The sequence below is a fragment of the Xiphophorus hellerii genome, chromosome 2, assembly GCF_003331165.1.
Source record: "Xiphophorus hellerii strain 12219 chromosome 2, Xiphophorus_hellerii-4.1, whole genome shotgun sequence".
Classification (NCBI taxonomy): domain Eukaryota; kingdom Metazoa; phylum Chordata; class Actinopteri; order Cyprinodontiformes; family Poeciliidae; genus Xiphophorus; species Xiphophorus hellerii.
Genome location: NC_045673.1, coordinates 11,643,305 through 11,670,890, shown reverse-complemented (window position 1 = coordinate 11,670,890; position 27,586 = coordinate 11,643,305). Strand labels below are relative to the sequence as shown.

The 27,586-nt window shown below is 36.7% G+C and overlaps 1 protein-coding gene across 1 annotated transcript; it reads right to left on the bottom strand.

Moving 5' to 3' along the window:
• Positions 1-76: 76 nt before the first annotated feature.
• b4galnt3b (beta-1,4-N-acetyl-galactosaminyl transferase 3b) lies at positions 77-27,586 on the bottom strand. Its single transcript, XM_032587884.1, has 20 exons — positions 27,060-27,586; positions 20,170-20,219; positions 19,958-20,041; positions 17,131-17,226; positions 16,321-16,411; positions 16,130-16,230; positions 15,973-16,040; positions 11,834-11,912; positions 11,647-11,713; positions 11,345-11,482; positions 11,115-11,224; positions 9,309-9,409; positions 8,380-8,447; positions 7,081-8,290; positions 6,130-6,389; positions 4,982-5,135; positions 4,812-4,884; positions 4,566-4,719; positions 2,578-2,704; positions 77-2,033 (listed from the first exon to the last, which is right to left on the bottom strand). Exons 1-20 carry the CDS (start codon positions 27,193-27,195, stop codon positions 1,991-1,993), a joined length of 3,210 nt encoding a protein of 1,069 aa, XP_032443775.1. The 5' UTR covers positions 27,196-27,586; the 3' UTR covers positions 77-1,990.

Below are 27,586 nucleotides of genomic sequence, written 5' to 3'. Positions count from 1 at the left end.
AGCCACAATACTGTATCTTCTTTTTCAAGTTCAAAGTTTACCTTAGTTTTACAAAGTTTATGACAATGACACTGAGGAAACTGAAATTTTATTCTTTATTTATTTTTTTAAAAGTTTTCCCCTGGGATTTGTCAAGGCAGTGTAACACATCCCTGAGAAGAGACAATAGAAGAAAAACAAAATTACAACAAAGACGTCTTTCCGGCATAGAGCAAAAATAACTTCATCTAAACTTAGAATTTTTACAACAGTTAGGCATGAGCAGCAACAAAAAGGAAAAGATCCACCTTTGAGGCTAAGATAACATTAAAAACAAAAGATGACAGTATCTTCAGTGTTATAAATAAAGTAAACCAGACAATTTCTGGCATCAGCCTAGAAAAGTCATCTTTACTGGCCTAAATGACAAGTTTAACAGTCTGATGTCCATCAGATTCAAGGCACTGATCGGAGTGGCACAAAGCTCTAGTTAAACTGGAATGTCTACCAAAAATGAAAATGTAGTTGTAAACTTGATTTTACACATTATACAGGGCTCCCATTTATTTCCCTGTGCCAAAATCCAATATATATATTCTGAAACAAATTGGGGAGTTCTCTCTTTGAATAAATACAAAAGTTTATGAAAAATCTTTTTTCTTTTTCTGCACTCATCAAACTTTAAATGTGGAACCTTATGGATGAATGAATAGATGAATTGACTGACAATTGAAGTTGGTAGGAGAAAACACTGGACAATACAAAGATTTTGCAAGTTTTTCATACTCAATCTTGAAAATACTCAAATTCCAAACTTTTACAGATTGAATAGAAACCCTGTATTATAATAGATATTTTTTTCTGCCCTAGTACCATCTGTGTTTGCAAAAAAAGAGAGAAAAGAAAGAATTACACAACAGAACAATTAATAAAAAGAACATCAACTATCACCAAGAATATAAATAACCTTAATTCTGCAGGTTTTTTTCATGTTTTTCAAGAGACTGTCCACACATGCTAAACATAGCCATACTTAATAAGCATCAATTAAGGCTCAGAAAAACACATTGGTCCTTCAACTATGTAATCTCTCAGATGTTATCTGAACAATGTCCACATAGTAATCAGAAATCCTTTTACAACCAAGGATCAGATCAATAGGCTGTGATTTATATACAAGTTATTTCTGCACTGCATAAAACAAAACTTCCACATTTCAAGGAATGAAATAAAAATAATCCTGAAATTAAATGCATAAAGAACTTGTCTATGCAAACATCTATCAGTGATTGAAATCTACACAATAAGAAGACACCAAAAAATAGGGCACTTGATAAGCAAACTGAGGTATATGACCGAGGCTGAAAATAAAGCTAAATGTTTAACAAAAATTAAACCAGAAACTGATTTTATAAATATTACATCTGTCATTTATAAAAATAAAGAACAGTTGTATTTAAGATATACGCAAACCAAACATGATTTTCTTTCCGTCCTTTTTACCAGTTCACTTACGTGCAAGGTTGAAAATAAGGACACTTGTGTGTTCTTGCATACATTCTTGGAGTGTATTTATTTAAGTTCAGTTTCATCTTTGGAACGATTTATTTTCTTGCAGCCTGTGATGCAGATCGGCACTTCAGCAGGCAGCACGGTGAACAGCGAGGACTTGTAGTCGGTACCATTCATCATTTGCTACAGCAGTAGTAGTAGTCAAGAGCAAATCCAGTGAATAAACTCTGAGCAGCAGCATCTGGGTAACAATAAGCTCCATTGTCACCACATTCGTCATACAGCCTGAGTGAACGAATTCAGGAACCGATCTAATGTCCCTTTCTTTGACAGTCAGCAGGTTTAACACAGTTGGGGGCAGGAGGCGCGGTTCAGCCTTAAAGTGCTTCGGTTGCCACAGTTGTGCAAATGGCGATGTTGAGGTGGGGTCACGTTTGGCTCGCTGATATCTTCCGGTTCCACATGCCTCGTTTAGAGTGATAGCGGTGGAAAAAGTTCCTCAAAGTAGATCCTCTCCACTTCCAAGCCCACCTTGGAGGATCCTAAACCAGAGAGCAGCATTGTGGAAAGTTTTACATTATTATGTAAATAGAAATATTACAAACCGAGATAAATATTTTTGTTTATTACACACAGCACCTTTTAAAAGAACTCATACGTAAAGCTTTGGTCATTTTCAGAGGTTACAACCACAGTTTCTAGGTATTTTATCTGAACTTTATGTCATATACCAAAAGAAAGAAGTGCATACACATAATGTGTAAATATTATTCCTTTTTATCTTCAATTTATCTCCTCTAAAGATAATATATTTACATGGCATCTGTGATAATGTAAGCCATGTTCTTTGTTTGTGGCTAACACAAACTTAGCCAGTACAGATGATTTTGATTCTAGAAAACTTCATCTATCTTCCCATTAAATTTTACCATTCTTTGCTTAGTTCAGACAGCAAAAACACTATCTAGACAAGAAATAAAAAAGCAAGGACAATGAATAAAACAACATACCAAAGCATACTTGATGCTGTATTTAAAATGTAATAAATTCCAGCTAAATGGAATCCTCAGAGAATAACAAACAGACCTGTCGAGGAGCTCCCAGTCTTCTCCTCCCCATCGCTCTCTGAACTCCCTAGTGTTCATTCCTCCAATGGCATCCAGGTCAGATTTATAGATCCCCAGTAAACCAAAACCATTCACTTCCCAGTAACCTGCATGAACAAAAATTACATTCATTAGTGGATAGGTTGTCGGTTTTCCAGAAGACCATTATGTATCCTATATCATTATCTACAATGGCTCATTTAATAATTTTACTCTATGTTTATTTATGCTCTATGCATTTCATGCGGGTCTTACAAGAAAGAAAACACAGAAAGTTTCTTAAGGATTTAATGAAAAGAGGTAATTCATGTGGCCCATTGCAAAACAAAAACAAAAAACCTAAAGGATTTTGAAAAGTAGCTGATCTCTGAAGTGCACATTTCTTTGCTGAAAATCTAAATCAGTCCTTTAATTTACTCTGACAATATGTAAAGATATAAATTCTGACTTCTACTGTCTAATGATTTATCCTTTAACTAAAAGCGCTGCATTGATAGATGTAATTTTATACCACTCAAACTATTTGAGTCAAAGAGAAGTGGAAGTTCTAACCTAACCAACTCCAAAACCGCAGCATCTCTAAAGAGGTTTGGTTTCTGTTCATCAAAAACATTAACATGTCTTGTTTTAATGGACTAACCAGGATACAATGAACATTATATTAAGCCATATAGTTATATGAAACACATAAAAGTACATTCTGTTTAAAATTTAGGTTGCTAGTATTAGGTCCTAAAACATAGCTGTTGTTCCTTATTAGTTCTTCTAGTTAGATCAAATCTGTGTTCAGAAGAGAAACAAAGTGTCACACTGTTTAAATATAGCTCAATATATGGCAAAATATAAAATGTGCGTAGAAAAAACCCCCAAAGTCCATTTATATTGGTTCAAATGTAATTGACAGGATTAGTTGTGATTGATCATGAATTAATAATCTTCTCATCATATTTTAAATGTTTCCACTCAAGCAGAAGTTTCAGCAGTTCGCCTTTCTGACATGTTCACGTGTTTCAAAACGGATTCAATGATCTTTGTGACGCAACTTATTCTTTTCATCAATCCATTAAGGATAATAGTTATTTTCAAACTTTACACAGAAGGGATAAACATTCACTATAGTTACAGATTATGACTATTTTAATTCATGAACAAATACTAAGTCCTGATTACATTGAAATGTTAGATGACAATAAGCGAGCTGAAGATTCTTTCTTCTGTTAGCGGATTCTTTGCTGGATGTCAGAATTTGCAGAATGTTGACTGTTTGTGTTTACTCCAGATGTATACCAAGTGCGGGGCTGCACAGTGGCACTGTTGCCTTGCAGCAAGAAGGTCCTGGGTTCGATTCCCAGCCGGGGTCTTTCTGCATGGAGTTTGCATGTTCTCCCTGTGCATGCATGGGTTCTCTCCGGGTACTCCGGCTTCCTCCCACAGTCCAAAAACATAACTGTCAGGTTAATTGGTCTCTCTAAATTCTCCCTAGGTGTGTGTGTGCATGGTTGTTTGTCCTGTATGTCTCTGTGTTGCCCTGCGACAGACTGGCGACCTGTCTAGGGTGAACTCCGCCTCTCGCCCGGAACGTAGCTGGAGATAGGCACTGGCAACCCTCCCGACCCCATTAGGGACAAAGGGTGAACAGAAAATGGATGGATGGATGGATGGATGGATGGATGTATACCAAGTATTATTTTGTGAAAATGAAAAGACGAAACGAGACAGCCGGTGACTGAGATCTTGAACAGCTGCTCAGAGATTTATATTTATATTTGATGGATTACAGAGCCAAGACACAACTGCACTTTGACAGTTGTGTGAAAATGCAGCTTTTTATTTAGGGTTAATTTTAGTACTAGGCTTACAATCTGTAGCAATGTAGCATTCAAACAGCTGTAAACCAACTCACTGCACCAAAGCTACAGGAGCAGGTAAACAGTCATTGAAAAACAAAATTAACGTATGCGTGTTCACCTCTGGCGTCTGATGGTGTACTGCCACAGTTCAGTCTGAGGACTATGGGAGCAAAAGCCATGTGTCCCTCCACGCAATGCTTCCTGATTGTGTCAACAATTGAAGAAGGGAAATGGATGTGAAGATCACAAAGAAACACGATGCTGTGGTCATCCTGAGAAAGACATATGAGAGGAAACTTACAATCATAATTCTATAAAGACATTTCACGTTGTGCTTCATTTACTGTGTTGTTGCAGTTCTCACGTCTATTAAATCAATTCCTGCTTGCAGACCAGCCGAGCGCTCAAAGTTCCCACTCAGCTTCATATACTGGTACCTGTTAAACCAGTAATGACATAGTACACATGTTACAAAACAGGTTTCACACAAAGAAAGAGAGAAAGAAAAACTAAAAAACACAGACAAGCACAAACCTGGGGAGTGAGGATTTCTGCAGAATCTGTTCCACGTCCATGTCTGTGCTGCTGTAGTCAGTGATGATCAGGTTAAAATTTGAATCTCCGGTTTTTCTGAACACTTCCTCCATATCTGTAATCAGCTGTTGCACCCACCGGGCTTGGTTTTTTACTGGAAAATCACATTCACAAAAATGATATGATTGTCTCAAGAAAGAAAATACAGCATGTGCACGAAAACCAAACAAAATTATCCTCACATAACAATATTTCGGTAAACTAAAAAGGAAAAGAACTCAAACTCTGAATGCATCAATCAACTTAGACTTCTTCAGGTATGTTAAAAGGAAATTCTTGACAATAAAATGCATGCCCTGCTCATATAATCACTGACAATAGGTGGCAACAAAAACAACGGGCTCTGTAATCCACAATAAATCAGAATTATATTTATTTGTATTTTGAGGTGAAAAAGAGAGTATTTGACTGCAGGTGCTATTTGATTGTACCTTAGAAGTTCTATGTATTTTGATCTCTTTGAAAAGCTAAGTAACTTAAACAAACAAAATTAATGTATGCGTTAATCTTTTTAACTCTTTCTAAATATCTTTTTAATACCAAAAAATCTGTCTTTGTGACAGTTGTTGAGAGAAACAACGCTGACACTATTACCAGTGCTAAATCCTGACTTACCTATGAGGATACCAATGAGATGTTATTTTAGAATAACACTGGTCCACACTGGCATAGAAATGGTCAACCTGATTGCTACCAGGTTGTCACTTTCATCTATTTTTATGTTTTCAGCTAACTTGTACTAAATGTTCTTTTTTTAAGGATATTTGTCAAATTTGGACACGGAAGTAAATAGCTACAATGAGCTACAACCCCAATGCCAACCATATAAAGCTAGGCTATAAAATTTATATGTGGCCTTTAATAAAAGATTGTTAAGTTGCACAAAATTCGAGACCAAACTTCAGTTTTAGGAGAGAATAAACAGTGTTACTAAATTTTTCCTTCACAAGATGTTCTTCGCCTAAGTGTTACAATTGGCAATTAATATCCCAAAATATTGTGTTTTTTTACAAGTAAACACAAAATGAGCTCACATCACTAAAAAGCAGCTCACTATTAGTCTTGGAATAAGAGGAAGATGTGCTTACCAGGCACTATGAAATGAACAGTGGCATCGGGATTCCAGCGGAACCCCACCGGGTTGCACAAAACCAGCTGAGGTTGCGAGCGCTGGAAGATAAAGTCCTGGCTGCGCTGCGGGTTGTGGCGAATCAGAGTGTAGATGTAGTGCGTCAGACGCAGCAGCTGGCCATTGGCGTCCTTCAGCTCCAACTCCAGGAGGTAGCGGCTGCCCCTGTATCCGTCCACACGCTTAACAACATTAAGCACGCGAACCAATGTGAATCGCCTGCAGTGCACAGTCAAAAGTGATAAATATGTCAATGACAATATGTAGATTAAATAAACTTTGAATAATTCAAAGTAAAAATCTTAAATAATGCAGGAAAATATAAGACAATTGCAGGCTAAATGATAATTTCTCTTTTTAAAAATAAATATATATATTTGGATATTCCAATGAACAATATATGACATGTCTTACTTGAAGAATTATGCCAAAAAAATATAATGAAACTCTTACAAACATGTACACCTAACTGACTATGGAAAAGTCAAACTTGTTTTTTGCTTGTACATTGTTGTAATCCAACGTTTTTTAATGTCCACTCAATTTTCCACTAATGTGTAAAGACAAAACACTCTGACAAAACACTTCTCTAGCACTAACCTTTCATGGTGTAGTCTTTTTGTGGAGTGTTTCAGTAAGTCAGGAGTTGTACTGAATTACCGTCAGGGCCATAAATAATTATGGCCTAGTTATTGTAACTAGGGCCATTCATTAGCTGTGAGCCATAATCAACAAAATAGTCGAAAGAAATACTGACATACAGTACATCACTTAGTGGGTAATAAATCTTCACAATTTAGGAGTTAAATATACATCTCAATTGAAGTTGGGCTACAAAAAGTCTTTAGTTTTTTGTTTGAAGTGCTGGCAAGTATGAATTATACATACAAAAAGTCAAACCAATGCTCACCCCTTGTGCTTTTCATTAAGACGATCCATAAAGGCATAAACAACAGCCAGAGCATCGCTGGGGTTCAGCAGCAGGTTTCCGGAGACGTTGCAGGAAAGGTCAATCCAGTCGGAACGCTGCGACTGCAGGTCCAGGTGGTTAACCTGGAAGGTCTGGTTCCAGTTGACCTGAGTATCGAAAACTGGCGCTGGAGTGAGGTCCTCTTCATCAGGATCTATAGCCATGTCTCCTTGTTGCTCCCACATGGAATCTGAATCTCTATGGGTTGCATTTCTTCTGATCTCAGTTCTGTTGTGATCACCATCTTCTTCCCCTGCATGATCCCACTCTCCCCTCAAGTAAGATTTCTTTTTAAATGTTTTTCCTCGAGTACTCATTTTATCGCTATTGTTGTGATTATCCAGGTCTTGTTGTAAAGGCTTATTCAGCTCTATCTCCTTTTCCCGGAGAGCTTTTTTGGGATCAGTTTCCGCTTCATTTGATTTTCCGATAAACTGGTTGCCATTTCTGTTTGTAGTAGTGAAATGACTGTTGATATCTGGATGGAGAACCTTTTCTGTCTCTGGAAGCTTCTGCCTGTTGACCGCAGTGGGTTTTTGAGGCATAGCTCCAGGCCTGTCCTCTCTTTCAATTGGAGACTTTTTGAGTTTCTGGATTTGAGTATGGTTTGTTTTTGAATATCTCGGGTTTCGATTCTGCAGAATGGCTAGTTGTTGCTTTGCTTTAATTTCTCCGTTACCAATAAGGGCTGAAGAATTAGTTTGTTTTGGTTTTACGGTGGCTTTGACTTTCTGTATCTTTGCTGATCTAACCTTTGTTTTCATTTTCGGTTCTACTTTTTTAATTGAGCCTTCATGTTTAAACTCCGTCCTGTTTTGATGCGGATCTTGTTTGAATACCTTTTTAGGTGTTTTGCCTGCCTCCTTTTGAGGTTGTGGAACAGCACCCTTTTCTTTTCTATTCTGAAAGTGTTTTATGCGTTCTCTTTCATCAGGAGATTTGTCCAGTGTATCATCAATGCCTCTTGTGGCAAAGGAGAAAAGTTTGCGCCGGCGGTTCTGCACATAATCGTCATAATCATCTCCGTAGTCTGGGTAGACATTGTTCTTCATCTGGTCTGCTTTTGTTTCCTTCTCTCTGTGTTTGGCGTTGTAGCCAAAGATGTCCTTCTCCTGCTCATGGACCGACTTTATACTCTGCAAACCAAAATCTGGCATTCACCAAAAGCAAGATCAGAAGTTGATAATAACATTGTCTGATTATGCAAACAAGTTGAAATAAAAAAATTAAAAAAAATACCTCTGTCTCTGTTTCCTTTTTTGTGAGTATCTGGGCGGTCAAATCTCATGTACCTAGAGAAACCATACCTGGTGGAAACAAAGCAATCATCTAAACAGGAATTGGTTGCTTTTGGAGTTGACTGAATGTCATATCATGATACACTATAGATAGACTGAATCCTCAGTTTAAAATTTTTTTTGTAACCACAGAATTTAGCTGTAGAAACATGCACATCCACAGCAGCAGGTGTGTCTCAATACATCAGAAAATTATTAAATGTAGATTCATCACACACAAAGTGCTACATTTCGAGATTATTTCTGTAAATGCTGATTACAGCTGATGAGAAGCCAACTAAAGTTTCTCAGGAATATTATTGGAAAGTTTAGTAGACAATGGTGCATAAGTGGCAAGGATAATTACAGGGTTGACAGGATCATGAACTAGTAAAGGGACATACTGAGGACACAGGTTAGCCACTGTTATAATCCTCGTGTTTAGTTAGTCCTGAACCTATCCACACTGTCAAAAGTAGTAACACCTGGTTTAATGACTAAGGTGTCACTTTGACTTACAAAAGAGTCTATGAATTATTGTCAAGAGGAAGATAAGAGACAACATACTTAACAATGGAGGTAAACTGAAGCTTGTTATAAAATCAACCTGGACTTTGCAATTACAAACTGATCACCTCCATGCAATGCAGTACTGCCATCAACACAACTAATCAGTATTGAGAGCACATACTGTGTAATACAATTAATTTTGGGTTTTTATTTGAGCTACACCACAATCATCAAAATAAATTCGACATATAAAACTCTGAAGATAATGAATCTTTATAAGTTTACCTTTTTGAATTCACTTATTGAAATAAATAAGATAATTGCTGAGATTCTGATTAACTGATGCACCTGTCCCATGATATTTTTATACAAGGGTCTCACATCTTCTTGTAATAAGAGCTCTCTGGGTAGAAGCAGGTGTTTTCTCTCTCCATGTGTGTGAGCCGGGTGTAGTCGTTCGGGTAGATGTAGGACATCTGAACCTATGGAATAAAAAACAATTACTGCATGAACCCTTGAAGCATATCACGTTTACAATCACAAAGACAGGAACGATGGAGTTCTAACACAGCTAGATAGCCAAGATAGAACATGAAGGAAAAACTGTGGATTTTTAGATGCCAATTAGACTTCAGAAGGAATGTGAACTAGTCTTGGATTAAGATTAGAAAGTAAAACCCCCAAAATATAGTCAAACTGAGGCAGATATGTTGGGCTATTTTAAAGTATAGAGTGGAACCAAACATCAAATTAACCGTTTTTAATGCTGAACCAGTCTGATCTTAACTTCAAACGAGTTGTTGAAACCTATGGGAGAAAACATTTACTTGAACCAGTGTGGAGGGTGAAAAAACATTATTCCAATTTTACACACAAAATGCAACATTTTTATTCTGTATTCTTCATTTTAATATGTAAATATTAACTATTAAATTTTTTTGAGAAATTATTAATACCCTTTGGACCCTTTCACAATTTTTCAATGTCCATACACAAATTCTAATGTATTGTGTTGAGATTTTATGTGAAAGACCAACACAGGGTGTCAGCAAAGTAAGCCTGCTAAAAGGTGACGATCCAACATGCAACTTTCAAGTTTTTCTCAGTGGGATTCAGCTGCAATTATTGGCTGTTTAAATAAAATACTTTGCAGCGAAAGAAAAAAAAATCCCCAGTTCAATCTGTGGTGACCTACAAACATCATGCAGTGTCAGAAGGTTTTGTGGGTGATTGTTGCTTCAACAGATACCAGATGGTTGTACTATTTTGCCTCAGCATTATGATTTCTTTTGCTTTTCTGCTTTCTTTTGTCAGCCTCTGACTACTAAAAAGTACATCAACGTCCATTACCTGCGGCCCACTTATTATTGGACTGAGTTGCTTGTCGGTTGTGGCAATTCTACTGCAATAACAATTTGACCAGTCAGTCATCTTCCCGTAGTGCATGTGTGGCAGGAGTTACTGACAGATCCAGCTCAAGAGGTGTGACATGTTCAAGTCCTTTTTTTAACTGTACTCTGTGTGCATTGCTTCATTATTTTCTTCAAAAGCTGTATTTTCCTGACCCTATTATCCTCTTAGCTCTGACCAGCCACTCTGTCAATGTTGAGGAAACGCTTTCCTACAGCATGATGCTACCACCTCCATTTTTCACACAGATTGTGTGATAAGGTTGATGTGTAGTGTTAGTTTCCCCCACCCATACACACGGCATCTGACCATGGCGTGTTTTCTTCCGCTCATGTATGTGGTGTCTCCTGCAGGACTTTGTGGCAAACTTCAAATTGGATTTCTCAGGTCTTTATTTCAACAGTCTAGTTGTTCTCAATCTAGAGCTCCTGTGTGTCCTTTGGCTACTTCTCTAACTATTTCTTTCTCAGCCTGTCAGTTCAGGGTAGATGGCCAGTGTCCTGTTAAGCCAGCACTTGTGCCATTATCTCCCTTTTCAGTTAGTGTCTTGAGCAGTGAATCTATACCAAGATTAAATTACATTCTCTTTAGAGATAAAAGTAGGCATATCTTTCCTTCTGCTTCACAACTCAATCACATAAAAGCCCAATAAAATAAATTAAACTTGTACTTGTAACATAAAAAAAGCAAACATATTTAAAGGGCACCAATACGTTGGGAATGTACTACAGGCAGTGTAAGGTAAACACAACTTCTACAAACTTCATGAAAACATACAAACTGCAGTCCTTGGTAACGAAGCAGAGGGAAGTCTTTGATCGTGTAGGTGGGGTTATATGTGCAGTCAGGAAGAATGCCTTGTAGATACTTGCTGTTTATCAGATGGACTGCAAAACAAACAACATGCAGATTTGAATCAGGATTATCTTTGATGGTATGAGAATAACTTGCTCAACACTTGCATCCGGGGTTGACAGGAAACTGAGCCATTTAGAGATGTCTCTCACCTTGGTAGAGTGTGTCTCTCGGGTCTTCCCTCAGCATGTCTACTGCAGCACTACTGCGCTGCTTTGAGGAGGTGTGCTCATGACTCGCAACTGTCTGTGGTATGTGGGTGACATAGTTCATCCTCAAGTCAGACTCATCTGCAGGACAAAAAGTTCGAATGAGAGAAGTGGGTCACATTTCCTATGACTTGCAGTTTTCAGCCACTATGCAAAGCTGAAGTATATGGTGTCATCTTTCAACCACGCTCATGATGCACACATAGAATGGACTTTTCATGCATCTACCATCTTGAGGCACTCACCAACATAAAGGGAGATGTGTTTCGACTCAATAACCGTAAATCTGAAGTTGTGGTCCAATAGCTGCCACTTAAAGACAACAAAAAACAAAACAAAAAAACCATTACTTTCTACTTTGATACAAACGTAAAAAAGGCTGTTGATTCTTGGAAAATACAGAATCACTTGATCTGAGTGTGGTACACTTACAGCCACCTCCACATGGTCAGTCCCTCTGTCATTTTGCTTGTGAATAACTTCAAAAAAGTATCTCTTTTGAGCTGAAAGCCTGTAAGACAGTCAGGATTCCTCTTTGGATTTTTGCATTAAAAATCATAAAAGCATAAACTGTCTGGAGAGATAATCTATCTTAACACCTGTACTGCAAGATCCATTTTCTACTAAAATGCGACCGCAGTTTTACGGTCAGATTAAAATCTATCGCTCCATTTCTGTGATGACTTCTTGGAGCTGACTTAACAGGTGTCATTTTTTCTGCATGAATCAAACGACTCATCTAAAGTGATAATTTAAGACCAGTTTATTCACCATATATATTTTTTTATTTTAAGCTTTTTTTATTCTTGAAGCTAACTGCAACATGCGTACATCATATTTTACAATCACAAGGAAAGATAAGTACCTCATGACTCATTAGCTCGTAGAACCATCTTTAGCAGAATTAGCTTGAAGTAGTTTCTGTATGACTATGAGTCTCTCTCATTATTGTAGAGAAGTTCTGGCTCACACTGCTTCAGTTCTTTTGTTTCTTGCTCAGTTCTCTTCATGTGGCATCACAGTTTTTTAATCATGCTGAGGTCTTGACTTTGACTGGGCCACTGTATCCACTTGATTATTTTTGCCATCCTATTTTGGGATCATTGTGCTGCTGCATGACCCACTTTGGCCAAAGTTCAGTTGTCGAACAGAAAGCCTCACACTTGACTAATACTTTGGCATTCAGAGGTCTGACTGCAAACAGTGTAGGTTCTGCGGTTTGAGAAAGAAATCTGAATCCTTATCCCTCTTCTACCATGCTTGACAGTTGTTATAAGGTGTACAAATAGGTTCAGTATCATTTTGTCAAATAGACTGCATTATTGCCAAACGTCTCCAGATTTTGCAAACCTTAAGTCACGAGCCCACACTTTTCTGAAGTATGGAAAAGCTCTGGCTTGTCAACCCTACTCAACAAGCCACATCTGCTCAGTCTGTTTCTAACTGATTCTTCATTTTAACATGCAAAGTAAAACATGTAGGACCTGAATTGCAGCCTTATGTGTTTCTCTTAAGTTCTATGGCAGTAGGCAAGGCAAGGCAAGGCAACTTTATTTATATAGCACCTTTCAGCCAAAGACAATTCAAAGTGCTTGTACAAGAAAATTAAAAACAACATTTAAAAAAAATCAAAGCGATAAAAAAATAGACAAAATAAACATTAAAATTTTGAATATAGTGAATGAGTGGAATTCCAAAAAATTTAAGAATAGGCAACGTCAAATAAGAAGGTTTTTAACCTTGTTTTAAATAAACTCAAGGTAGGGGCAGTCTTACAATGAGCAGGAAGCTTATTCCAGTAGTATGACAATACTTAGCCATATCAAGTATGCTTATTTTACTCCCATCCCCATGACTGTTTGCAACTTTGTTTGTAATACTGCCCAGTGCATCAATATAAAAAGGTTTATGGGTTGATACAAATTTGACTTTAAACCTGTACGTTAGCAAATGCACCTCAGAAAACCAAGGAATATTTAAAAGTTTCAATCACTCTTATTTTGAAATGCCAAAAAGTGCTGCTTCCAGCTTAGCAACATTTTAATTTAGGATATATTTCCAGGAATCTATCAAATTAAATTTGAGCTGTAGATTATTTTGAAGAAAATTACATTAATTTCATTCAAAAGGCAAATAATCCCCTTTTCCTCACTGGTTTAGTTCATTCATTACTGAAGAACAGTAATTTACAATAACCTAAACTATGAAGTGCGTAAGTTTCACTTTGAAAGTTCACCCTTTCAAGATGGCCTTAGTTTCTCTAATAATGTGGAACTCATGTTTGCAATATGAAGAAATATTGAGGCTTTGCTTTTGAAAAGTATATATGAGTTGTCTTTGAACAGGCCAACACAATCCCTTGTTCAGTTCAGGTTTAGTTGCTTTAGTCGCGTGGAAACTGCTTTTGAGGCAATCTGCTCAATCAAGTACTGGGGCTTATATTTTGAAAAGTATATGTAGGTGTATGTTTTGAATGCCTAAGATAATATTCTTTTTCAGGTCTGACAATTCAAGTAGCAAAGTGGAACCTTGCAATATCTTCACAGTTGAACTACTGAGATTTCTGAAGAGCTTCCTTTAAGTTTTATTTTGAAAGCCAACATTATTACTTTTTAAATACCAGCATTAAATCCACTGGTCATGTAAAAACCACATTTGCAAGGGCTTTTAATTTGAAGAGTATTATTTGTCTTTATTTTGACATCTATTCATCTCTTTCTGACTGCTAGTTTGAGACCATTACATACTTGGATCTTTCTTTAGAAGAGGGTGGCCATTTTCAAGATAACACTGTCTGCTAACTTTACTGTGGAAGTCAATTATATGCCTTCTGTCAGACACACACAGTAGCTACAATATGGATGGACTGCTTAAAGCTTAAAACAGCACCTGACTCAACTGCAAGTTTTTTGTGCAGTTCAGGTCTAATTATATTTAAACATAAAACATGGTTACAATGAAAAATGCTGCAGATTAAAAAAATAAGGCTCTGCTCACATCATGACATCATCATAATTATTCTATTTAAGTTGTTCTATGGGAACAATAGTGGATATGAATCATATCTCTGTAACTGAGAAGAGAGACAAACCGTACATTTCTTGAAAAGCAATCCACAAAATCTTAAACTTATTCTCAAAGCCACCTGAAGCCATTACATTCCTGGTAGGAATATTCTCGACACAGCTGACTTTATTTTTTGTTGTTCTAAATTGTTCTACAACAACATAAAAAATACTTCCTGTCTAACAGTTTTGTGCACTTAGCACTTTGAGAAAATGCACTTAGTAAAAATTTATGGTGCATTACAAATAACATACATTACTACTACTACTACTTTCGCTCCAAAAAGAAAATAATATTATTAGTGTAACTAAAAAGGTTTTGTTTACCACAGGTTTGGAGCACCACCACTCATTTTGAGTTTGGTCGGTTGGTCGGTTGGTGAGTGTGCATGATTGTGCGGTTATTGGTGACTTAGGTTCTCAAAGTTTTTGTGACAACTCACCAAACTGGTTTAGATTGTGCATTTCCTGCACAGACAAGCTCATATCAGATAAAACTCAAGGGTGCAGGAAGAGTGGAGACTTTTTCAGGTCAGTTCTTCCTCTTTTAATATTACCAGGTCTTAAAATCATTGTAATGGCTCAATAACAGCAAATAAAACGAACTGAATTGCTTGTCCAAAAGGAGAAAAACTTTTAAAAGGGATTACTCTGCCTTGTGTTGAAGTCGATCTAATAGGTCATTTTGACATGAGCTTATAAACTCCAGGCCAAAGGTCACCATAGTCGCACACCTTTCGACAAAAAGCATTTAATATTTCGCAATATTCTCAATTCAACTGTCCAGAACAGAGAGCTTTTAATCTTTTGCTTGAATTGGAGAGTGTCTGGCAGTAATTCCTTTCAATTAATTAGAATATATAAATATTTGAATCTTAATTGGAATAATGTCAAAGTGCCCAGTGATGACATTCGCTAAAAATTGCTAGGAATAAATGTAATAATTGTTTGTATTTATATTTTTCATAACGTACAATAAGAGTTTATGTGTTATTGATTTGAGTTTACTGATCAGTAGGGATCAGATGCTTATTCTTATTTTGCTTGAAGTGTTAGGTATTCGATCAATCATATTGGTTTAATCTGATAAACTATTGATTAATTTCTTTTCTTACTGATACATTAGAGTCAATTACTGAGTGTTGTGCTGACGGACATCTGTTTACTAGCTGAAATACTGCAAAAAACATAAATTTGATAAAACCTATTAAGTAATTATACCAATACAAAGAGTGTGAATGATGAACTTTGCGGAGAGCTTTACATTGTATCAAAATTATTTCATAGAGTAAATTGTTTGAAAATGAGAAAACAAATAGACAAGCAAAATAAAAATAAAATCACAGTGCTGCAAAAGAAACTTATGGGATGGAGCTATGTCAGGTGTGGAAATAAAATCAGTGGAACCAATGAGTCTGAAACGCAAGTGAAAGAAATTAAGTCTTTTTTTTTTTGGGATGAGTCATCGTTCAGAGCATAAACAGACGCACTGTATTTTTGACGCACCTAACTGGTCTGGAGGTCTGACTGGCATATTTCTCAAACTCCCCCGGGGCCGTCCATTCCGTACCGGTCTGGATAAAAAGATGTGTGCAAACAGATGTGACTGGGATTGCTGTGACGAAAAGAAATTTAAAAACTAGGAGGCCTCAAACATCCATACCTTTCCGACCCAAGCCAGCAACTGGACATTAAGCGGGGATTGATCTGTACTGAGCCAAAGCTCAGAGTTGTCATCAGAGCTCACTGCAAACACAAAGTCTCCTGACAGAGGAAGAAAAAATGAAGGGCATTGTTAGTATGCCTGCATGGGTTGTAAAAGGAACGAGCAAAATGTTAAAGTAAAGGCTGTACCATCTGTATATGGATGTAAATATCCAAATATCCTGAGTCCATAGTTGGTCCACTGAGGAGAAACAGCAAGTTTCTTGACTCTGGTCCTGGACTAATAAAAGGAATGATAAGAGAACAGTAAATCAGACTAGTTGTTGACTCAAAGTAGGAAGAGAAGACCAGGATCAGGAGGACTTTGCATGTAGGTGTAGAATGCGCCCCTGATGGAAAACATGAGTATGTTTGCTCTGCTCAGGACTCTCCTCTGTCCCACATAAATATCAAGGAATTGTAGAACTTACTGAAAAAGTGCATAGAAAAGTCTTGGCATCTTTTAAAATGATCCAGAAAAAAATATTTGCTCTATAGTTAAAAAAAAAAAGAAAAGATTTTATTTGTACTTCCAAATTTTAGAGTATAGAAATACATTTATACATATAACTTTAAAAGAAAAGAAGAAAATAAAGACATTTTATCTAGCTGTATGTTTATGGGACATAAAGCTAAAAAAGCCCAATGAGTTACATAATAAAATATAAGGGAACAAAAAAAAAGTTCTGTAGTTTAACTCTGGTCTGAAAAAAGGAAAAACACTGTTTAAAGTACTGTCTGAGGTATTAATAGTTTTAGAAGGCACCTGAGCAGTAACTGAATTTTTGTTTAGTGCTGTGCATGTTTGAGGACAGAGAGAAAGGTAACAGGAAATGTTGCTCATGTGTTTATTGGAAACACATATTCACGTCTAAAAGGAGAAACATGTTTGGGAAGTTTTACTGGTATTGTCAAGTGTCAAATTACTGATTGAGATTAAGCGATAACAGCTCGACTCACATGTGGATACAGTGGGTAGTGCAGGTTCTTGCGCAGGTCTGCGGTAGAGGTGCCGCACCAATCCTCAAACACATGCAGATTGGCCTGTCCCTTAAACTGCAGGGCGAAAGGAGAGAGCGGGGGCAGTGATATAAACAGAGCATTGTGTTTGCAGGAGCCGGACAGACCACCATCTGGCCGCAGCGTTTAAACTAAAACCAACAAGTACGCACTTCCTCAGATGGGGCTCGACAGCACAATGGCAGTGGATCTCAACACACCCTTTTCTGTATATAAACATGTGTTATTCAATGGGTAAGCCAAACCAAATTATTAGTAACAAGATGTGAGTAATCTATTATTATATGTGGGAAATCTATGTCAGTAAATAAATATTACATTGAACAAGACTTCGTCTTGCAAAGTCGGGTAATATAATAGAAAGCAAAAGGAAGCATTTAGAAAAATTATTTTCAAAATTTTAATTCAAAGTGAGTACAAAGTAAAATACTATATGCCCACAATGGAGCTGCTGGTTGCCAGTCAAGGCCCAGATGTCCTGTAAGCATACACCTCTGTGACATCTGCCGAAGGGTCCGTGTTATCTGATCTGTGTGCGTGCCGATCACAGAACAGGAACAGGACACCAGGACTGAGGGCCAAATCAGAGTGTGTGGTTTATCCGGTTTCATTAGTGGTCAAGATGAGCGGTTTGCTGCCTCCACTACATTCAGATAAAGGTTGGCATGAGGTTCAGGATTCAAACTCAGCAATATTATTGATGCAGATTGTTTTTGGTTACATATTTTAAGTGTCAAAGGAACTATTCACTCAGTGTCTAAGGAGTTTATTCATTGACAGATGTTCAGCATTAAAGTTTGCCAGCTATAACTCTGTTAAAGCCATACTTTTAATCAGTAACCTGTAAACTCTACTGTTCTGGTCTCACAACAGGCTCTGCTACATTGACTGCTATCAAACTTCCTGTTTTATCGAACTTTTTAACATGCAGAGTTTGCAATAATGGCCTACCGTAAACAGACTAATTTGCTCTGATTCATTGAAAGGCATGTTTAGAGATTATGTAAAATACAGACAAAAATCAGATAATGTATATATTGGGTAATATGTGCACTATTGTTGAGACAGCTGTGGTGAAGTGGAGATTTGTCCAGGGTTAGGCTCCACTGTGAGCTTCATTAAGATAAAGCTTGTAAAATGCATACTGCATTAGTTTTGGGGTGTATTTAATTTTCCACAAACATTCCTATTTTTAATTAATATTCATCTTTTTTTAATAAAAACAAAAATGGTTGAATCTGTGCTGTGTGAGTTCAAGCTTGAATTAAACGGCAATCAGTTTAGAACCTGGTACAGCCCAGGTCATACATATGTTAAAACTCTATATTTAAGTCCTATAGAATTGTTTTATTGAAAACATTGATATGATCATTATTTTGTGCATTGTGTAGCTCTAATTATAACATATTTTAATTTACAGAAATACAAATGACTTTAAGAAAAGAAGCAGAAATAATCAAAATGTTGTTGAAAACTCAGATCCGAAAAGGAAATTATCAAATGTTCTGAAGTCTATTTAAATAGTTTACCCACAACAATTACAAATACAATGTTATTGAAGAGGGTTTTCCTCTGCTAAAACATTAATTCAAGCAGCTTTAATCCATAACTTATCATCCCTTTAAGTCCATATTTAGTGTGAATACATTCACACTGTTGATCTTTCTAAATAAATATCCTGCTTAAGGACCTATTAAAGCACAAACAAAGGTTCTCCTGTTGATACATTTTATAGCACCAGTGATTTCCAACCTAGGGAAAGGTTCCTTTGTTGTCATTGCATTTAAGCACCAAAGGAACTGGAAACAGTGAATACTTCAGACTCGTACAGTACTTGTCACTTCATCACTTCTAGATTAATCACTTGATGTCAGGATATCAACAGAACAAACGGCACCAAAGTGGAAATACAACTGAATGCAAAAAAAAAAAAACCTTTCCATATAAATCTGACAATGTCTAATATATTTATATATACTTTGCCTTTCAACACCATATTTATAGAAGTTAAAGCCTTAAAATTGGAATGATGCTCAAATTCAGATAAAAAAAATATATTTTGCTGACTTTTCATACCTAATTGTATGAACACAAGATATTCTCAGCTGGATGGATATATTTTCATTTTTTAACTTTCACGCATTTTTAAAGCCAAAAGTTCTTTTGTGAGGGACAAACCCATCCCAAATTCTTCACTGATGTTTAAAACTTGTAACACATATAAATTTAAAAACAACATTTTCTTACTTTTTTGCAAATGAAGACATTTTCATTATCACTGAGTCAAACTTTCAAATCTGGCTTTTTGCTAAAAGTGGCCTTTTAGTTTGTGTATCAAAATGAAAGAAAATGGGTTGCAGAGAATAACAGAAATTAGTAGAATACAAGAAGGTTATAAAAGGACAACCAACCACATGCAAAAACATAGCAAACAGGAACTATTACTATAAACCGTGGTTATGTTGGCAAGTCAGGCCAGAAGACTCTCTTCTGACATGAAACATGACGTGAAGCAGCTGGCTGAAGCTCCGTCCTGCTTAAAATAGGGGAAATCTGATAAGCATGATAATACAAAGCAGTAGAAGCTCCTGCAGACTGTTGCAGGAACGACCCTGTAAACATGGAAATGCACCGAGCTGGGAGCAAAGTGGGCAAGTCCAGGCAGGTGATTTAGAGTTCAAAAGAGGTGAGCTGGAACTTTGAAGCATGCAAGGAGCCCCCAGACGTTCACACACACACACACACACCCACACACGCCCACACACACCTCTGGTTTCCATGCTTGTGGAGTGAAGCTGGACCTCCAAGAGTCTGGATCCTCCACCCAGTCTGGTCGACCATCTTCTCTCCCCTAGAAAACACAATGAGCCATATTTAGCTTTAGTTTGCTTTCTCCCATTCCCCTCTTTGCACAAACACACAGTCTTGCATCACCTTTATTTATGCGAGTTCTTCTTTTTTTCTATTCACTCGAGTTACCTTTTGATTTAGCATGGCTCTCCTCCAGTTGCTGCTGTCGGGATCAACACCTGAAGAAAAGTAGGAAAACTTGATTATCAGGAAATGCATGTTCAGAAAGACAAAAAACACTGGGACAATCACAAACAGCAAGCTTAATGCTTAAAATAGCTGTTGATTTGCAGTCTGTTTTACACTTTTTACATTCACTTTTTTTGTATTAAGTCTACAATGGAGTCTTAAGCGAGTCTCCCCGTGTTCATATTTACAGCTGAGGACATTTCCATGTCAATCATTTCATTCCTAAACTTAGCAAACGTATGTGGTGCTTTTGGCAAGTTCGATGCAAAGAGTTATCCCCACTGACCTCCTCCATGTTTTCTGAAATTATAGTGTCTTTCAAAATAGGCCCTCACTGTGTGGATTTATATGACTGTGGTAACAGAGAGTGAGCTGAGATTGAAGTCCCCATGAAGGTCTGTCATTACCACTAGGGTGGAGCTCTCCAAGTTCTTGAAATGTGGAGGCCAATTATGACATCACGAATAACCCTGGAGTGTTGGTTAAGAAAAAGAGAAGTATTTTCATGTAGACATATACTGACCTAAATCTGATGTAGGACAGTATATGTCTGACCTAAATCAGACATATGGTGATGTTTTTTCCATAATGACTTTTATAGTTATAGTAAAATGTACTGTAAGTTCCTGTTAAACTATTTAGTCAAAGTCAAAAGGCTTTTGAGATGCAGTGTTGTATTTATCTCTGTGAAAGGTTTTAGATTTAGATTTATGCTGGATACACATAATGTTGGTTGGTTTAGTCAAGTGGCTGTCTTCATGTTGTAATTTCTGCCTTAATAAATACCATTTTCTCTTCTCTTTCTCATTGTGAAGGGTGGTTCAGAGTCACATCAAATTTACACTATACATATTTATTAAACAATGAGTCATTTGTCACCAATTAATGGATCCAACAAAAGTTTACAAATTAGGTGAAATATTAAAATATTTTTAAGAAGTCTGTTTCAATAGCCAGATAGCAAAAGCTGATGTATTATACAAAACTGGAAGATCTCAAGGTTTAATGTATTTGTGTAATAATGAAAAGTTGACATTATTCATTATGCTAGCTTTAGCCAGTGAGCTAACCTTGTGTCCAAATTCAGGGGTAACATCCTTAGTAATTAGGATTACATGTATGAATAAATTTAAAGCTGTCCCCAATTGAATTCAATAGGAATTCAATTCCCATTGAATTTTGTTTCAATGGGAAACAAAGTTATTACTAACCCTATAAATATAAATAGCATAAGTCATAGTAATTGCATATTGAGAGGGATTTCTGTTTTTCTATTTTTCCTCCATCCTTTATCAGGGGAAGCCAACAAATGAGGTGGGTGCTGTACATTATTCATAACCAAAATAAGATTATGTGCATAAGCCAGATAATTGAGCTGCTGCTGGCTAAGCAATATTTATGGGAAGGTTTATTTAATCTAATATTTTTGAGGGGAAATAGACTATACCTTTGTTTAAGGTATAGCCACAAGCCTAGTAGAAAATTCTCTGCAAGGTAAAAAAAAAAAAAAAAATCAACAACAAAAAACTCCCAAAAAAACTAGAGTCTAGTGAGCTGTGATGAAGGTGTGCACATTTGCTGGTTAATGATCATACCCACAGCCTCAAAGAATTAACCAGAAGAGGCAAATCCCCACTAAGCCTCAAGAACAGAACAAAACAAACTGGTTACAGAAACACACAGTAAAGATGCATGAAAAGCCTTAAAATAAATTTATTCATTATTATTATTATTATTATTATTATACTGTAATGATGGTAGTATCATCTCAACTCACAAAACTTTTGAAAAAAAAACAACAAAAAAAACTATAAGAACATTTAATTACAGTGAGACAGAAATTACTGCTTTTGGAAACTGCCTGACACAATTAGCAGTACATCAAATTTCTATATAATCAATGTAATGGAGGCTTTTTAAATACATTTTTATTTGTTTAGGTTTATAATTGAGCTGATTAACTATTTCAGAGCAAATGCAATTCAACAAACCTGTATCTGCTCCTCTTTTAATCTACAGAGTGGAGCATTAACATGTGCCACTGGTTTTACATAAATGCCTGTTTCCTGGGGGTATAAATATGATGCAACACAGAGATCCTTACTAAATTCCACTCTTCAAAATGAGAAAGATGAGAGAACATGGCATTCATATAGAGATGTGTGTTGTGCTTCATAAGTAAAGAAATTACTAAGTAAAAGTAGCCACTTGACTAAATTAGTGCATATGTAAAACAGAGCAGTTAATTAAAGGAAGTTTAAGATAACTAAGAGACAAATCCCTCAAAGAATTTCAAGTTTTCTGTCATACATGTTAAATCTTGTTCAAAGGTTTGACTAACTGCCAGTGAAATTAGCTTACTGGTATTTCAGAATACCTTTAAGGCAGAAAAGCGACATCAATCAAAACATCATGCACAAACAAAGTGGCTTTAAAAATAACCACATATCAGAAAAAAAATATGTAATCTGCAGCCAAATATAGTCAATTCACTAAAGGTTAGAAGTGAGAAGATACTGAAGAATAACTTGAAGATGAGATGACAGAGTATGACCGCAACTGATATTCAACTATTTTTGAATTTTTATTTCATTGCCACCTGTTCATTTACTTTTGAACCCTAAAGTTTCCACTGACCTTTACTAAAACCTCTAAATCTGCATCATCAATTTATATTTTTTCCCCAGAGATGCTGCTTTTAGTCTTAAACTGTAAGCTATGCAGTTTACACTTTTCCTTCAGCCTGCAGAATATTACAAAATACAGACACTCAATGTCAAAATATTCTCCAAGGAAACTGCAAATACCAAAATGATAGATGACACAGGAGACAGGCTGGTGCAATGTTTTTTTTTTTTTACATAACCTTCACAATGACCTTCCCAGTTTATTAAAACATAAATGAAAAAATATAAACTGGAATGCTTACCACACAGAAATCTTCCAACTAGTTTCCTTATCAGGACTTTATTGAACTTCAGCACTATTAACTTATCTGTAACAAGAGCCTGTGTGACCCACATGAGGGAAAAATAAACTATTCCTTTAAGAGTCATATCTTAAACCCTGAGCATGTGTGCGATCCCGTAGCAACCTGCGCTGGGAATCTGCATTGGTTTGTTCTCTGGGGTAGAGGTGATGAACATGTGATTGCCCTGCTGCACAGGGAAAACAAAAACAGCAATGCAGCCTCTATTTTCTAATAGGAGAGCTTTAAAGACACTTTTATTTGAATTTTATGACAGATTTATGTAAAGTAATTGCCCTTAGGTTCACTCGAGCATTTTACTTCTGAAAAAGCAGGACTGAAAGCTGTTTGGAATGTTGCTTAATTTAGTTTCCAAACAAGTTCTGTAATAAAATAAGCTTAGTCTTTTATCTTTTGTCATGCAGTGAAGAGACTCTTTTGCATAGTATGCATGGTATGTAAGTGACTGTCAGTCAGAAGCTATGGCTGAAAAACATATAAGTGTTTTTATATCAGCCAATATTGACAATTATTGATTAGTTTTTTGTTTTAAATAGCTGAAATAATACAAAAATGGTGATGTGACCTTTTCTGTTTTATACTCAATTTCCTCTCAAGCTGTTGTACTCTTTTTCTCGTTTCACTCCAGGTTGTTTATTTTCAAGTGAAACCTGAAACTGTTACTGCACAAGTTACTCAGCAGGTTATTGCTAACCTACCGCATAGCTAGTTGATAACACCAACCTTGCTTAGGTAGCCATGAGAAGCTCTGCAGCTTTTTTCTGCCTATATGCCTTATGCTATAAGGTTCTGTAGCGGAGTTCAGTAAAATTATTGAACATTTATTGGACACATTTTCTATCGATATTGATCACGCGCCTATCACGATATATATTGATTTATTTCCCAGCACTATTAGAAGTTTACATTCCAAGGTCATTTTTCAGCTTGGAAGAAGTTCCTTTGGATTTTTTAAAGAAATGGCTGTAAATTAAGTGATAATTTGACTTTAAAAATTAGGATTGATGCTTAATTTGATTTTGAAGGTCATGTTGGGGTTCCTGGAATGAAGAAACCTGTTATCAAAAGTCAAGCTGAAGTAATATCATTAGTACTGAAAACCCAGGGACATTGGAAAGAAGTTTATCCTGACTATAAAACATTTGTAGAGAAAAGAACTATTACATATTACAATGCGCACCATTTGTCATCATTTGATTGGCACTATTTAATGTTACCATCTCAATCATTCTAATTCCAAGAGAATGGATTATCAGCAGCCAAATGTACCGACAGAGCTAACAACTGTTAATCTGATTTACTTCAACATTAGAAAAAAAATAAACTTTCTGTAAACATTAGGACCAGCATCAATTTACAATTAAAAGCAGACATTAATTTTAGTTTTATCCTAAGAACAAAAGACTGTCTAACAACAAGGAAATCCTATGACTTAATGAATAAGTAAAACCAAGTCCGTCTCCACAGACAATATGCTCCATTTCAAGCAACATAGTTTCTTGAAAATTATTTATATTCCTTCCAAGGTGTCAGGGTGCCCTAATAACAATAGACTTATTAATACTACATAACCCTTTTGGCCTGAATCTCAGCCAAGAAGGCAGTTAGGGTTCCTCCAGTGAGGTCAAGGTCCATCCTGAGTTCTCCTTCCAGTGGAATACACCCTTATCCCATGTCTGGGTCCAGCTCCCTGTGGGAAGAAGCTCTTTACCCATGCTTTCATACATGATCCCATTAGCTTTTACTATTGTTTCTAATATTGACTGGGAGGGGCTTAGTACAAATGCACGCCACACTTTTCAGATTTTTGCTTGTAAAAAAGTGTTTAAAACCACATATTCTTAAGAACAACTGTCCAACAACAATGGAACACTTTGACTTAATTAAGAAGGTCACAGTCAGTATATATCTCATGGCCAAAGATAATAGTCAGAACTAAAGGAATTTAATCAGTACCTCAGACACTTAGTTGACGTTGTCAATCCCAAACTAGTTGCTGTTATTTTAATGCCATTAAAAAAATACCTATGAAATCGACTTGACATATAATTTATTCACTGTGTATTTTAGAAACAATGAAGTGTCTGCTCTGTTTCATCGTAAGGCCAATCTTAACCAAAATATGAGTTTGCATTCTAACTGCCCAATAAGAGAGAAGCAAAGTTTGTAATTAGAAATGTCACTTCAAGGAACAAACGATCAGATGGTTTTGAAGATGGATGGGTAGATAAATGAATGAGTATAAACTGCTATCAAATTGTTAAATTCCAAATGAATCAGACCTCAAACTATAAAGAGGTTTTGTCTAATTTTGATAATTTAACTGATAGCTGCCTGGCCTTCATTTTGAAGCATTAAAGATAAGCACTAACACAGTCAGCATAACAGATGATTCAGCTCGAGCCAAATCACAAGAATTTCCATCACATTTCCCCATCAGAGAATTATGTTTCTGTTGAGGAGCATAATGTACGTGCAGCCCGACAAACCCCATTTCAAACGCATTGTTGAAAGCATGAGCATCATGCGTTTCTGTTTCTTTTATTGTGGGGAGACGTCAGATTGAAAACTCTGGCTGATTTCATCTCCATCCAGTCGGCAGCCACAGCCACATCCTCGAGTTAGTTTGCTGAGTGCGACAGCGAGACAGAACATTTTGACATGAGGTGAAAATAAAGCAGAGAGCACAGGATGTGTGGTTTGAGAGAGGCATTCTGAGCTTTGACTGACCTTCTGACCCCACCGTTTGCCTAACCCCTCCTTACTGTCTATAAAAGAATCAAAATACACACATCTTTGCAATACCGATGTTTCATCTGCCTTAGGCTCTGGTTTCTGATGAACATAATGACAGGTTTGAGTTGCTGCAGGCACTATTTGGGTAAAGGAAACTTACTGCATTTGATGTTATGTGGAAACAGATTTTGACATTGATCATCAAACTCAAAATCTATAAACTTTAATCTTAATAAAACCCTTCAAGATTTCTTTAACTGTGAACATTTGCTTTGTTATTTTTACTTTATTTTTTTAATCAATCCTGTCATTCATTGTGTACCGAGAAATATCTGAACCATTTGAGATTTTCCACATATTTTACATAAAAGACCAACACAAATTACTGCCAAGTAGTAAAGTGTAAAGAAAACGATATGTGGTTTTAAACACTATTTTTTTACAAATGAAAATCTGAAAAGAGTGGCTTACATTTGTACTCAGCCCCTCTCAGTCAATAGAAGAAGTATATTTCAACTGTAAGTATTGTGGGGTGCATCTCTACTAGCTTTGGTAGGATGGCTCTATGTTTAGAGACGTTGTACTGGAAGGTGCATCTCCAATCCAACCTTAAGTACTTTATCAGCTATATATACAGTATATATATATATATATATATATATGTACACATACACACCTACACATACACACATCTTTCTTTCTCTTTTTTCCATTTCACAACTGTACACTACTTTGTGGTGGTCTATCTATAAAAGATTGTGGTCGTGACATGTTAAAAGTTAGAATTTTCAATGAGTAATTTTCCAAGGCAAAATAACTTAGCTTCTTGCAATCAGTAAATCTTCCAATTGTATTCTGCAATCATTTAAGCTCCTTCAGAAATAATATGACTCAAGAAGAACTCATTACAAAGTCCAGAGATGCGCAGTGGCAATGAGTAAAAATGCACAAATCTAATTTAAGAGATTTCTGCACATTGTTATTTTTCTCTTGCACTCCTTAACATTTTATACTTACTGCACATTCATGCAGGTTACTTTTAGTTTGCAGCAAAGTGGAGAAAAAAAGAGTTGAAGATACATATACTTGTTGAGTCCCAACTTACCGACATCACTGCTCCAAGCTCTTGCAGCAACCATCTCGTGGTAAACTGCCAAAAGTCCAACCAGGAGAATCGCCGCAAACAGAAAATATTTGCCATTCCGCCGCAGCTTCTTCAGGGGGAAAAACTCCGTGATCATGTTGACTGAGGGACGAAATTAGCTCCCGAACAGGTCATCCGTCGGACCCCCCGCCCCCCGCTGTGTTATCAGGGGGAGACCCCAGGACTCAACGCGAGCCCTCCCTCCTGAGAGCGAACCAGACGGCCGGCCAGCCGCCCGCAGCTGCTCCCGGGAGGAGCGCTGCGACTTCAGTGCTCCTGAAAGCCCGAGCGATCCCGGTGCGAGAGTCCACTGGCGACTCTCATCCAAGAAAAAAACCCATCCTGACCTGTGTCACCCGGTGATCTGGACTGATCTCTCCTAATCATCTAAATATTTCAAAGGGTTTCCTGTAAGTCTTAATCAGGGGAGGGCGTCCCTCTGGCGCGCTGACCTCTGCTCCCTCCACGCATTGAAGCGCACAATGAAA

What these genes read in the sequence shown, in the direction of transcription:
- b4galnt3b (XM_032587884.1), bottom strand. Translation starts at nt 27,195, where the DNA reads ATGATCACGGAGTTTTTCCCCCTGAAGAAGCTGCGGCGGAATGGCAAA. An exon ending in AGCTTGGAGCAGTGATGTCG is followed by an intron (nt 20,220 to 27,059) that starts GTAAGTTGGGAC and finishes ACTTTTCTTCAG; the next exon opens with GTGTTGATCCCGACAGCAGC. An exon ending in TTTACATCCATATACAGATG is followed by an intron (nt 16,231 to 16,320) that starts GTACAGCCTTTA and finishes TTCCTCTGTCAG; the next exon opens with GAGACTTTGTGTTTGCAGTG.